This window comes from Glycine max, chromosome 11, assembly GCF_000004515.6.
Source record: "Glycine max cultivar Williams 82 chromosome 11, Glycine_max_v4.0, whole genome shotgun sequence".
NCBI classification, from domain to species: domain Eukaryota; kingdom Viridiplantae; phylum Streptophyta; class Magnoliopsida; order Fabales; family Fabaceae; genus Glycine; species Glycine max.
Window position 1 is genome coordinate 37,637,127 of NC_038247.2, and position 14,897 is coordinate 37,652,023.

Genomic DNA, 14,897 nt, shown 5'->3' on the forward strand with positions numbered 1-14,897 from the left:
ATCATATTGAATTCAAGTCGTTAAAGCACAACGTATATCAAAAGAAAATAAAAGGAGCATAATATTAAAAAATGTATGGATTAGGTCCTCAGCCCCAAAACTTACAAATCTATCTTAAGTCCAAGTCCATAAACGAAATAAAATAAAATCTGGATAAAATAAGATAAGATTGGATGAAATAAAATTTGGACGAAATAAAATCTAGATGGAATAAAATCTGGATAAAATAAAGTCTAGATAAAATAAAATTTGGATAAGATAAGATTTGATAAAATAAATTTATTATTATTATTATTGTTAGTTAAACAGACCGACTTGTCAAGCTTAACAAGCTTTTTTTATAGTTTAGGCTTACCTTTTTATCTAAAAAGACTTTTTAAAAAGCTTGAATTTGGTCTTTATAGTAAACAAGCCGACCCTTAACCAAAGGTCCTTGACAAGCTACTCAGCTCATTTCCATCCCTAATGACCACCAACATTCTAAACTAGTATCCAATTTTCTTTCGTATAGAATGAATTCAACTTCAACTTCAAGTAATTATTAATGAACCAGAAATTTCAGTGTCACTATATATATTATAATGAGAGCTTCCTTTTTTGAAGCAATTATAACGAGAGCTTGAATTCCATCAAATAATCTTAAGAATAAAATATATTGCTCGTTGTATTACTATTTTCTTAATAAAAAGTATTATATGTATTTCGTTTTTAGTTATTTCATTTCATCATGCAGATATTTCATTCCGGTAGTGGTAGTTGGACTTGGGCCCAACCCATTTTTGGAAATAAAGTAGGCCGGCCCATCATCACACGTCCGCACCCAAAAAAAATTGAATCTCGATATAACGAGCATCTCGTAGCCGCGCCCAGACTCAAATTCAAATCAGGACCACCGCGACGACCACCGTTACCACCACCGCAGATTCGATTCTGAAATGGCGAACGTGGATGAACTCTTATCTTCCTTAATCTCAGACATCCATACCTACACCGGCAAGGACCCTCTTCTTCCCTGGCTTCGGTACCCTTCAATCCCCTCACTCTCTCTCTTCCTCTGTTTTCCACTTAACTTTTCTGTATACTCACTCATTATTCCCAACTTTACTTGCAGCGCGATCCGAAAGGTGAAGGACACGCTTCCACCCAAAACCCTAAAGGAAAAACTACCCGCGTTCTTGCAGAAATGCGCACATACCTTCGAGCTCGATCGACGTTACAGAAACGACATGCGCTATCTTCGGATTTGGCTCCATCTGGTAAACCAAGCACTTTTTCCCTCTCTTTTAGTGATTTGAAGAAATGAATTCGGGAAATGAAGCCTAAGGTTTTTTTTATATCATTATTATTGGATTGTTGGATCTAGCGAATTTTACAAAGGGGTAATGAAATGGTTACTGGTTAGTGATTTTTCTCCCTCTGATTGGTAGATGGATTTCGTGGATGATCCAAAAACGCTTTTGAGAACCATGGAGGTTAATCACATTGGGACAAAACGTTGTGAATTCTACCAAGCGTATGCGCTTTACTACGAGAAGAGCAAGAAGTACGATGAGGCAGAGAAAATGTACCATCTGGGAGTGAAGAAGTAAGTTGTATTCAGTAATCATCACCATCTTGTTTTGATTGTTGTGTTGAGTACATGAGTGGTGATAGAACTTAGTAATGAACTTCGCACAAATAAAGTTAACATGATTCCTTGATAGTTGCATAGTGTCATGGCAAGCATCCCTCTTTTATTCTAATTTTTTATTCACAGATATGATATATGGCTAAGATGCAACCCTAACTATGTTTCACCATTTAGCTTAAACACTTTCACCTTTGACTGGATCAGGTGTCCCATTCAATTTATTCTATGTTTGATGCTTCAGTGAAATTGGGACAGAAAATTCACATGAAGTTGTTAGGTTATGCTTGAAACTTGGTGCATGCATCAGTTTCGATGAATTTTACTTTCTCATAATTTCAATTTAGCTTAGCAAAACCTGGTACTTTAATTTGTATGAGAGGCTTCTCTATCCCAGAAATTTCGAACGTCATTTTTTACCTTGCCTTTTTTCTGAACAGCCTTGCAGAGCCTGTAGATAAATTGCAGAAATCATATGAACAATTTCTTCAACGGATGGAGCGAAAAAACAATAAGAGAATTCAGGTGGTGACTTGCTTTTTCTCTTCGTGTGGTCACATCTATGCTGTTTTAGGCATTTCATTGTTGTTGTTAGTTGTATTCAATTCAGTTAGCTAATTTAGAAGAATCTCCTGCAGCATCAGGAAGCAAAAGGTGCCAGGAGGCCTCTGTCTACAAAAAGCTTCCCTTCTCTTGACAACAAGACTGAGGGAAGCAAAAGCAATGGAGCATGCTGTGTTGAGGGTGGTGTGCAAAAGGGACCCCGAATTGATAATTATGCAGCTAAAGGTGTAGCTGATGATAAAAACGTAAAGACCAAGAAGGATGAGCGCAAGAGATTTCATGGAGACGATACAGTTGTAGTCAAGTTTGTTGACACTGCCATGGTTGGAAAGTCTGAAGCAGAAGACGCATGCCATCATGGATTAGTGGATCCTACAATAAATATGAAGGAGGCCATGAATGCCATTAACAGCATGTTCCGGGAACCGTTAGAGACTGTTCCATTAGGCAGGAAATCACATAAAAACCATCCAAAAGAAGATCCTAGTACGAAGAACGAATTTGAGGTTTTTGTTGATGAAAACATGGATCATGGAATCAAACCATCAGGTTCCTTGTCACTTCAAAACAGGACTGAAGCTAGCCAACCTCACCCAGAACCGCTCCAGATATACGTTGATGATGAAGAAAATTCCGAGACCAGTGATGTGAATGTGAATCTGTTTGAAGGTAGTAGTACTTCATCGGCTTCACAACCAAATGGTTTTGTTTTTCTACGCCCCAAGGATATTCCTTCTGAAAAATCTAGTGATATGGATGCTGACATCGGTCGTAATTCAAAGTTCAGAGAGGATACAGTCGTTTGCAGATTTGTTGGTTCTGCCATTTTGGATGAACCAGAGGTGGAAAATGTTTGCCACCACGGTTTAGTAGACCCCACCATCAACTTGAAGGAAGCTATGGATGACATAAATAACATGTTTGGGAAGCCAATAGATTTTGTTAGGAGAAGAAGAACCACCACCAAGCAAGAGAAAGCCCCCCAGAGCAATAGGGGAAATGACTTTGGTGGGTTTTCAATCCTTGTTGATGATGAGCACCCGGTGCAACAAGTTCCACAACCACCACCACCAAAATTGCAAGAAAAATCCAAGGAATCTGATTTGTTTGAGCCAACTATGCTCACAAAGGAAGCCATAGACGATATAAACAAGATGTTTAACATGCCTCTGGATTTTTAGGAATAAGTCGATTGCTGAGTGCCTATTCTGATTTCTGATATGTAAGCAGAATTTGATTTTGTGTTAGGTATTCGAATGAAAAGTTTCAGTTGTCATTTTTTTAAGGAATAAAATGAGATTAAATAACCACAGTAACATTGCAATATAGTAAATACCAAAAGGAAACATCTTAGATTGAATACTATGTAGACACAAACAATAGGCAACAATAAAATCATGATCAAATGAATCTCAATGCATGGCCAAAGGCAAATTGTTTGGGACATTAGTGGTGAGTCTGTGAGCATTCAGAGGGACGGAAAGCCAAGGGACCAGCAGCATATATGACAGCCTCATACTTGCTTCCATGCAATTTCTTGTTCTCATAACGAAGTGGAGCACCATTGAGACCATAATTGACATTGGAGAGAAGGCTGCAACTTTCAAGAGGAGACCAAACAGGCTTCACGTAGCAAGAGTGGAGGGGGTGATCAAGTATATAATGCTGCATCTTGAACCCTTCAAGTGGTGCATAAAGGTAACCATCTTTGTCTGTCTCAAAGACCTTATAGTAGCTCACATGACCATTGTGGCTTTTGCAGGTAACACTCACTTTGGCTGAAGGAATAGGCTTGGCTCCAATCAAAGACCATGTTCCAAAGTGGTCACAGCTCTGGCAGTAGACAGTGGCTTCCACCACCACCTCTATTTTCTTCTCTGTTGTTTTTGGAACATCTGCATTGGCTTCTGTGCAAGAGAATGCCACCAGAAGAAGCAACAGAGAAAGGATACTGAAGTACCTACCAGCCATTTCCTTGAGGGGTGAACTAAGGGACTAGGAAGAGTTCAGAGATCAAGGCTTGGCAATTGAAGAGACATTCGGTACATTGGATATATATAGTTGATAGCTCATTGGTAATGGGGGGACTTGGGTTTAATTGATAATGAAGCACATCAACGTGCCATCCACTCCGCTGCCAATAAATCTCATCTCTATACGTGAAGACCACCTTTTGCCATGTACATATTTTCATGTTATATGTGGGTGACTATGTGTCAGGGCCGTTCCTGAGATTTTATGCAAAAAATTAATTTGGACTTTTTAATATTTAAGTATTTAAAATATAAATATATACTATATAAAAAACATAGTTTCATTAAAAATTAACGAATAACATAACTTTAATCAATCTCAAACTGATATATCATGTCTTTATTCAATTTATTCTTATGCTATCATCTATCATTCAATTTATTACATAATATAAATATTTATATATAAAATAGGCATGACAATGGGTCGAGTCAATGAAAGATTTAATTCCTCATGTCTTCATCCTAACTAAATTTTAGAGATTTGAATAAAGCGGTAAAGAATCCATCATATTTTTTATAATTTTAATTTACTTATATATTTATAATTTAATTTAATTTAATTTAATTTTATATTTTATCTCTTGGAGGAAATATTTCAATTTGGTCATTATTATTTATCATCAACAAAATATCATTTTATATTTTTATTCTTTACTAATATACTAATATTTAGTTTTTTTTCATTTATAATTTTAACTTTTGTTTGTTTCTTATTTTGTTGGAATTAATAAATATTTTAAGTCTATTATCATATATCAATATATATATATATATATATAACAACATGTCTTAATTTGAAATAAAAGAGACACAAAATAAAATAATAATTTTAATTTAATTATAAAAGTAATATAAAAAAATTATTACACGACTATAAAAAAATTGGGTGTCTTTCTGTGCACCCTATGCCATCGCACCTTCGGATAGCATACGGCCCAAGGCCGGCCCTGCTATATGTAGAACATTATATAAATAACTATTGGGTGACACAGGACCCTTATTTAGTTATGAAACTAACACAATATAATATATGTGTCTTCGTATGGGTGATTTCATCGGTAAGTTTCATTAAAACAAACATTAAAAGTTAATATTGATTAAAATTGGTATTATAGTTATACTTTATATGTTGAAATAGAATTTTCTATATAAAAAAATGCAAAAAAAGTACCATTTCCGGCATTCTATATAAAAAATAATAATTAATCTTCATATAAAACTAAATATGATAAAGAAAATACTTTCATGTCAAGGTATGACTTGAACTTCTTTTAAAAAAAAATAAAACATTTTGTGATAGTAATACTGATGTGTAATGTTTTTTTTCTGATAATAATTTAATAAAATAAATTTAGACATAGCATTTTTTTTATCACATCTTGTAATAATTATCAAGCAAATTGATGGAATAAAAAATATATTGTTTTTTATGCAAATATATATATATATATATATATATATATATATATATATAGTTTTTCTTTTCAAATTAATCTCTAATGAACCAAGTATTTGTCGAGTTTGACTACTTCACTTAAATATTTAAAAAAGTAGAAACAGTAAACTCAATTTATTATGGGTGGACACAGGATCAATGCGAACCAAATTGAAAGACAAACTGGATTTGAACCAAAAAAAAATTCTTTTATAAATAGATATCGTAAAATTTAAAATCTTTTTATCTACTTCCTAAATTATGAATATCCTATCAATTGGTCCTTCTCAATAATTTCATTAGCTTACTGACGAACTTATAACATGGCACAATCATAATTATTTGTATGGTATCTGCATTGTTTTATCAAATTATTCATTTTATATCATTTTTAATCCTTAAAAGAAAAAAAAGTAAATACATAAATATATATATATATACATATATAATTAACTAAAATATCAAATTAATTTTTGTTTGAATTATTTCATTGCAACATTAATTTTAATAATTGTGATTTTTATATATTATTTTATTTATTATATATAATTAATGCTGAAATAAAATAAAATAAAAAACATCAAAATATAATTAATTCAATACATGATATGAATCATATGATTAAAAAATTTGGAGATTTGTTTTCTTATCTATATATCTTTATTAAATATTAAAATATAAATAAAATAAACATCTTGATGAACTATTTAAGGAACAGAGAAGGCGTCATAAATAAATAAAAAATTAGATTGTACCACATTAAGAAGATTTCAAAATTCGCCATGCCAGTTTAAAAAGTTCAAAATTTGGTGTACCTATATACTGTTTGTCCTTAATTGAAGTTAGTAATGATTTTGACACCATCAATTTTTTATTCTAAAATGTTTACGGTTTCTTTAGCCGTTGATTTTTCCAGAGTGGTGAGCAATGCATAGGTTAAGGTCAAGTACGTTGTTATCTTCAATTGGCAACTGTGGTATTTTTTTTAACATGGTATTAATACGATGTATTAATGATTAATTTCTGTTAAAAAATTTAACTGATGACCTATAATAAAATTTTCTCTTCTCGTAATTATTTTTTTTTTTCATTCACAAAATTTACACTAAAAATTTTATTTAAAAAAATTAAATCTAATACAACTCTATCATCCACTTATTGGTATTTACAATTGTCGTATGACAAAAGCAATCGTTGTTTGCAACAAGTGCCTCCAAGTCATGTCTACCCAGTCAGTCATGCAGATGCAGCTGCCATTGAAATTTTCTGCCGCCCATTATTTTATTTGGCAGGCTACAGCTTGGAAGTCTGTGCTTTGTAGGTGTCATTTGCTAACAAACTTTGTTTACACTTCGTAGAAAATTAATAAGCCCCCCACAAGCGTTTGACTTTGTCCATGTATATTATTAAAACATCAAATATCACACCCGCAACCTTAACCTGCCACTTATTTATCACATGTAGCTTTCAACAAAGTGCAACAAATAAAGGCCAAGCAGTTTTAATCAACACACATGGGTATGACTATGATTATTGAACATTTTTGGTTGCTGTTGAACTCAAAGTATTCTCTAGCCAAGATTCAAGGACTAATCTCTTAAAATATTAAGATTTATTTAAGAAGTTAAATTCTCTTAACATATGTTTTTTTTTTCATGTACATGAATATAAGGATCAAATGCTTGATCACTACATGCTTAAAGAATAAGACTATTTGTCAATCATACTATACGGTTTTGTTATTTGACTATTTGTTACTCAGAACAACTTGTATTGTTTATGAAAATGGAAAATTTGGAAGTGGGGAGAGAAATGGATAGTGGTGGTAACTGGTAAGAAACATAATTAAAAACATTTTTAATTCATCTAATAAACTGACTGAGCAAATGAAATTTACTGATGTGAAACTTTTTTTTGTTAGTGTAATTTCATAAACCATAACCAAACGAAGCACCCCAGGAAAAGAAAAGAAAAAATCACATTCTTTTATCTCCCTTATGTACATGTGATTTGCCACTCTTCTATAATTAACACAAGATGTATTAATCTACAGGTGAATACATTTTCTGTGCCTTCACCGATGGAAAAAGGATGAGGATGGTAAGAACTCCATACTTACAACCCGAATTACCGATTTCAGCTTGCATCTACAGAAGCAATCTCAAGCTCTGCCCACCAAAGTGGAGAAAGCTTTGGAACAGCTGCATCAGGTGTTATTTTTGTTATCTCTCTTAATCTCACACAAACTTCTTTCATTGTTGGTCTTTGCTTTTGATCAGGATGGACACAAGATTTAATCAAAGCATCGACTTGTTCGAGCTGTTCTTCTTGGAAGGATGCTAGAGTTGGATCCACCATTTCTTTGAGGGGCTGATCCCCTTGTAAATAGTGTGAAGCCCAGTCATCAAGTGAGCCATCATTGTCCACTGAATAAGGGAGTCTGCCAGTTACCATCTCAAATAATATAACACCAAAGCTGTATATGTTACTTGCCGGTGTCATATCAGTGTTTTTTCTAGCAGGAGATTTTATCACAGCTGAAGCTATTTCATTTAAGAAACTCAAATCAGAGATTTTGGCAGCATAATCATCAGTGAGTTGGACACCTGAAGAATTCAGGTTGCTAAGGACCAAAGGAGGCTCCAACTGGTGCATATGTTGTAGGCAGTAGGCCATGCCCATGGCAACTCTAAGTCTTGTTCCCCAATCCAAGTGCTCAGATTCTTTTACTGGAAACAAGATCGAATACATCAGCCAGTTTCCAACTTAATAACACCAAAAGAATGCCAAAAAAAAAGCCCTTAAAAGAAACTAGTCTTGCTTTGAAAGAGAAAAGGAAACATGGAGAGTAGAGACTAGAGAGGGAGAAAGCATATAAATTCAAAAATATTATACGATTAATTTCTCACATAAATATAATTCAAAGCCTAATTGCAGAGCTATTAATCTAGCAAGCTATCATTTGTTAATTTGCACCAACAGTGTTCTGCTCAGTCCTAGAAAACACGAGGTTGGGGATGTGATAGGCATTATAAAACTAGGTTGTTGACATCTGAGTTTTTGAGGCACTCCTAAATATCCTTAAGTTCTAACTGTGCTGACAAGTTATAGCAAAAATGCTAAATAGGTTGAATGGATGATAGACCAAAGCATCTTTATGTTATAATATGTAGAATAAGTCAGACAAAATACCTAACTGGGTGGACAAATGATAAGAAGTGATGTTATAGCAAAACTCAGACAGATAGCAAATTAGTCCTAAGAAAATACATGGTAATATTAGAGTAATAGCACAAGCTCGAATGAACTAAATGTGTGAAGTATCAATAGATGGAAAACTTGATGACCAGCAAGTATGTAAAACCAACAAATTAAAAGTTGATGATCATAAATAGGGATACAGGATACTCAATCATTGATTTATTTTCTATGTAATAATAACACCAAAATGATAGGTACTCACTGTGTAAATGCTCAAAGAGTGTTCCATTTGGGGCATACTCAAAAACCACCATTCTGGTGAAAGGCTCATCTTCTTCACAATGTCCAAGAAGATTTACAAAATTCTTGTGGTTCACTTTTGATAATGTATCTATCTGAAATCATAATTGCTTAAAATATTAGTTACAATAGCAGCCTAATTGGAAATCTACAAAAAAATAAATGTTTATGTTTTAGGTGGTAGTACCTTGTTCCTAAATTGGGCTTCTAGAGTCTTTGACCAATCTTTGGATGATGTCGCTGCAACAGATGCCACAGCAATTTCGACACCACTAGATAAAGTCCCTTTGTAAACTGTACCAATGGATGAAGTGCCAATTACATTACTAAAATCTTCACATGCTGCTTCAAGCTCTGATCTCTTTAGCTTTGGCACACCTGAAAATGTTAAAATTCTGTCATACATGAACAGAGGCAGAAATCTTATATGCAATACATAAGTAACATTGCTCGGTCAAGGGATTGCAATACTGCAATCATTCAAGCCAGATCAATTAGAAGATGAAGGACCTAATGAAAATAAGTCAAGTTTTTTTTTTCTGTCGCATTTCAAGAATCCTGAAGCAGTAGTTGTGTGCAAGTTAACTATTATTTTCAGTCATTGCTCTACTTAACTACTTTTAAACTGCTGAGATTTACCTGTTACAAATGCCTTCTGAAGCTGTCCACTTAATCCTGTTGCCCAAGGTTTTACAGTAGCTACCTTGTTTGTTTTACAGAGATATAGGCCAATGATTGAAATGAGAAGAAATACAACACCACCCATAACTCCAGCCAAAATAACAACTAGATGGTTCTTTGATGAGCTACTTTTAGATAGCGGTGCAGAGCGTGGTTCAGGCAGGGGAGAAGGAGAAGCAGAATTATTTCGGTCAACGGGAGCTGGCTTCTGAACCACTGGTGGCGTTGCTGGGGCAGGTGAGGGAGCTGAAGGAAATGGAGCAGGACTATCAGGAAAAACCCGATTAAAAGGACTTCCACCTTCACGAGTACGAACTTGCAGTAGCTTCCGAACACCATTATTTTGGCCAGCATGGCTTCACAGAAAGAATGATAGAAGAGTTAAGATTTTGAAGTAGAAATACATGGAAGACTCTCATGGCTCATAACTAAAAACTAGAGATGAGCCCTTTTGGAAGCTTAATGGCATACCGTTTGATGGATCTTATTGGCACCTTTTCTGCACTACTTAGTTGGTTTTCATCTACTTGATATTCAGAAACCATCTTCAATTCATTAATTTCGGGAGAGAAACCACAAAGATGATCATTGTTGTCCAGCAAACTGCAATAAGAAGAAAATGAGTACACAGTATGAAATCAAGTTTGAAAATGAAATTTGAACTGTTCAAAGAGTATATTATCTTACAGGATTGTCAGCGGAATATTATTCCCAAGATCTGTAGGTAGCGGTCCACTAAAGTTGTTGTAGCCCAAATCCAAAACCTCCATTTCATTCAAGTGTGCAATTCCTTGGGGGATGATTCCATGAAAAGAATTGTTCCGCAAAATTCTGCAACATATTATTCACAATATTATTAGACACTTGAAAACTGAAACCATTAAGCATGTAGCTGCAATCAAACATCGCAAATTGGTAACGACTATGAAGCAATTACTTACATGGACTTTATGTGAACAAGGTTTGCAAGCTCAGGTACCAGATTTCCTTCGAGACAAAGGTCTTTCAAATTCCTGCCAAACAAAATACATTCTCATGATCAGCATGATACTAAATACTATCAAACCAACAATATGAACAATAGTAATTTGATTTAACAGTCTCAAAATATCATGGATCAAACAGTTTTGCTAATAACAAGAAGAAATAAAACAAATTTTAAACTTTGATCTCTCATACGATGACCCTAATGAAAAAAAGAAAAAACAAAATCTTGATTTTTTTTGTTCTGTCTCTGGCCATAAATTAAATTGAACCGAAAATTACATATATTCAGTTTCTGTAAAACAGATCAGAAAATCAGAACTTACAAGACCACTACTCTTCCATCAGAGCACTCAACTCCAAACCAATTACACGGGTTAACTTCCACTTCATCATTAACCCAATTGGACAAAGCATCAAAAGGGTCGTTTACTATTCCCTGTTTGAACTTCAAAAGAGCTTTACCTGCAAATAAAACTCACTTTTCAGCTTTGTTTTCCCCTAAGATACACACAATTAACCTTATGAGAAAACAAAATTCCACAAACCAAAAATCCAATACCTTCTTCATTCAAAGAGCAGCACAAACTAAAGTTCTGAAACAACAAACACAACACAAGAAGGAACAGAACTCCCCCAGGATCCCGAAAGCAGCTAGATTTCCAGTTTTTGCTCATTTTCTTGTTGCCTGCAAACGTCAACTCGGGCAAGAAAAGCACGAACCAGATTAAGTTTTTCTTCAATGGAACGAAATTGAAAGGATTTGAATCCAAAAGAATCAGTCTTTGAAAGTATCAAAAGATGGGAAATTGCTAAAACATTGTCAAATAGGCCAAAGGAATCTCCAAACCATGTTCTTTAGACCAAGGATACCAGTTTGGACCCATACAAATTATTACAATACAAAAATATTTGAAAACGCGTTCCCTCACAATAGAATTTTTGTTTAAAATCATTATATTATTAAAAATGTTTTCAAATCTAAACGTAACTTCACACACATTTTCCTTAATAAAAGAAAAAAAAAAACTCAATGTTACCAACTCAGACACGTTAGTTGCCTTGTAATAAAACTGTAATTCTAAAACAAATATTTATAGAAACTATGAGTTTTTTCAATGTAAAATGTTTTACAATGTAAACTAATGAGAAATTATAATAAGTATAATATTTAAAATAATTATTATCAAAATTAATTAATTTATTATATATATATATATATATATATATATATTAATTTTTTATTGAATGATAGTAAAAAAAGTCATTATATTATGGGTGCATAATCTATTGTTTATTCTATAATAAAATTAGTTTAATTTTTTAAGCTATAATTTTTAAAATAATTATTATAAAAATTATTCAAATTACCGTATATGTATACTAATCTCTGATTCAAAGGCATAAATTATTATTTATTTTATTCAATAATAAAAATTAATGTAAAAAGTTTTACAACATTTGCTAATGAGGAATCATAGTAAATATAATTTTTCTTCTAAAAATAGAAAAGTAAGTATAATTTTTAAAATAAATACCATATTATAAAAGGTAATAAACCTATCATATATATATTAATACTTAATTAAATGATTATAAAAAGTTATATATTATTGATGTATAAACTATTATTATGAAAATTTTATAAATAAAAAAATATCTTTCTAACATTTTTAACCTGTAAATCAAGTTATGGGTGTAGATCTGTTTAATATTAAACTTTTTATTTGCTGAATTATTAAAGTCATTATACTAACAATATTAAACATTTTAATAAATTACGTTTATTTATTTAATTTTTAGACATGATCGTCCACACAATAGTAAAGAAGCCAAATAAAAAATTGTACAGCATGGAACGGGTCCAAGCTCCAAGCTGCCTCCAACTGTAGTTCTTAATGACTATGAAGCAGTGAATTAGATGTCCTTTTATGAGAATAAGGAAATTTCCTTCTTTTTTTTTTTATCGTTATCGTGATTGCGTGTCTAAAATAATTAATACACATCATTAGACTATTATTTCAAAAGTACTAACATTTTAATGATTTTAAAGATTTGGTGGTAGTTTAAGAATTTAATTAAATCAACATGGAATATTAAATTCCATTAAATGTAAATAAACTAGATAAGTAAAATTTTAATGACATAAAGGAGAGCAAATGGACTAAAATGGTAAAAGCTATTTCTTCAACACAAAAAATAATTAAATGTTAATTTTGAATTTATGGAAAGTACTAACTAAATACAAGACTTTTTATTTTTTTATTTTTAAATAATTGGAAGAAATAAAAATATATTTTTTAGAATACGTTAATACTTTGATATATATATATACGTGTATTTAATAATTTTAGAGGAGAATTTGGATTTCAACTTCTTTTCAAAAATAATTAAAAGACTATTAAATTGTGATTATGACTAAAATTGTATTTTAAATAAAGATTACTCTTACGCCTAAAAGATGTGAAGATTGTTAATGCCATATTTTTTAAAAATTGTTAATTCATATTGAGAAAAAATGGTATAATAATTTAGAGATTATTTTCATTTTCCTAAAACACATATATACTACAAAAATGAAATATAGTATATACTAACACAAACATTAGTCATTAGATTTAAAAAAAAAATGGATCATTAGATTTATTTTGATGGGATCCAACAAAAAAACGCTTTTCCCGAAATTGACATGGAATGTGATGAAAATGATCTATCTTTTTCAGTTTTTTGTTTTAATTTCTTAAAGTATTAAATATTTTTTATAGCATATTTTTAAATAAATAATAAATAATTTTAGGTTAAGAAAAAACAATTGAGCGAAAAATTATTTTATAATTGGTCTGAAAATACTTAATATACTGTAGGAAGAATTTTTTATAGTATTCCTAATTTTTTAAATATCCCCCTGTTGATTGATATTGCTTCTGTATCTTTCACACGTGGTTATAATTGATTAGTTGGGGGTTCCTTTTGGCCACCAAAAAAATTACTGATTTATTTCTACTATATTTTTCATTTATCCAAACAAATTGACAAAAATAAAATTACTTTTTCTTCTCATTTATACTAAACAGTAAATTTTTTTTCTAATCTAACTTTTTTTTTTATTTCTATCAATTTTGTTCTTCACTAGTTTACTCTTAATTCAAACCAAGCATAAAAGTGGAAGAGAAGAAGTTTCTTTCCCATTATGTTTTATGTTCAATGTTTTTGCATAAGATGATGATGATGATAATATTAGATGAGATGAAATAGCGTGTTTTGGAGTCTATCATGTGCTGATGGCGAGACTAAAACGACAATACTATATAATAAAATGTTGTAGCACTTCTAATAATTTTATAATGTATTTATATTATATAATAATTTTGCTGTCTCTTTCTCTCTCAAGACTTGGTAAAAGACTCCAAGAAGTAGCACTTCTAATATTTTTATAATGTATTTATCTTGTAATAAAGTGTTGTGATCCCAAAAAACAAAAAACCTAAATTATATTCTTTCATCACTGTTTGAGTTTTTGAATGAGTGAGATTTGCTTGCATGATCTTCCCTCTCTCTCTCTTTTTTAATTCTTAATTATAAAAAAGGTTTTATATATGTGTTAGGTGTCATCGAGGCATCGGGCGCATAATATATATGACAAAAGTTGTATAATAATATATTTTAAAAGAAAATAACAATCCTTATAATCTAATTTGTCTTAAAATTATCTTGACCTGTTGATTATTTCGTAATGAAATTAAATGTGATGAGTTAAACATATTGGACTATCTTTAGGAATTATTGTTGGAATAAGAGAAAATAAAATAAAATTTGAATTAAAAGATAAGTAAGAAAATGTTAAATTTTTGTTTTCATAAAATTAACTTACTCTTCAATTAAATAAAAATATTTAATTTTTTCTTCCCATTATTTTAATCAAAATATACAGGGCTAGCTAGGATTGCATCAAATTTTTTAAAACATCTTTCCAAGCTGATGCTTGAGGAGTGGATCCTTCGATTGAACCATAATATATATATATATATATATATATATATATATATATATATATATATATATATATATT

The 14,897-nt window shown here is 31.4% G+C and overlaps 3 protein-coding genes across 3 annotated transcripts; 1 reads left to right on the forward strand and 2 right to left on the reverse strand.

The window, feature by feature from the left end:
* The first annotated feature begins 865 nt into the window (after positions 1-865).
* Positions 866-3,469, forward strand: LOC100806627 (probable inactive serine/threonine-protein kinase bub1). Its single transcript, XM_006591326.3, has 5 exons — positions 866-1,021; positions 1,112-1,256; positions 1,428-1,585; positions 2,068-2,152; positions 2,266-3,469. The coding sequence occupies exons 1-5, from the start codon at positions 936-938 to the stop codon at positions 3,370-3,372; spliced, it is 1,581 nt and encodes a 526-aa protein (XP_006591389.1). The 5' UTR covers positions 866-935; the 3' UTR covers positions 3,373-3,469.
* LOC100805413 (non-classical arabinogalactan protein 30) lies at positions 3,439-4,404 on the reverse strand. The gene has a single exon (XM_003538430.5). It carries the CDS (start codon positions 4,160-4,162, stop codon positions 3,638-3,640), a length of 525 nt encoding a protein of 174 aa, XP_003538478.1. The 5' UTR covers positions 4,163-4,404; the 3' UTR covers positions 3,439-3,637.
* A 2,969-nt stretch (positions 4,405-7,373) lies between these two features.
* On the reverse strand, positions 7,374-11,758 carry LOC100807163 (probable inactive receptor-like protein kinase At3g56050). Its single transcript, XM_003537445.5, has 9 exons — positions 11,391-11,758; positions 11,155-11,293; positions 10,786-10,857; positions 10,532-10,675; positions 10,316-10,447; positions 9,803-10,200; positions 9,351-9,541; positions 9,126-9,258; positions 7,374-8,391 (listed from the first exon to the last, which is right to left on the reverse strand). The coding sequence occupies exons 1-9, from the start codon at positions 11,503-11,505 to the stop codon at positions 7,799-7,801; spliced, it is 1,917 nt and encodes a 638-aa protein (XP_003537493.1). The 5' UTR covers positions 11,506-11,758; the 3' UTR covers positions 7,374-7,798.
* Between the last annotated feature and the right edge of the window lie 3,139 nt (positions 11,759-14,897).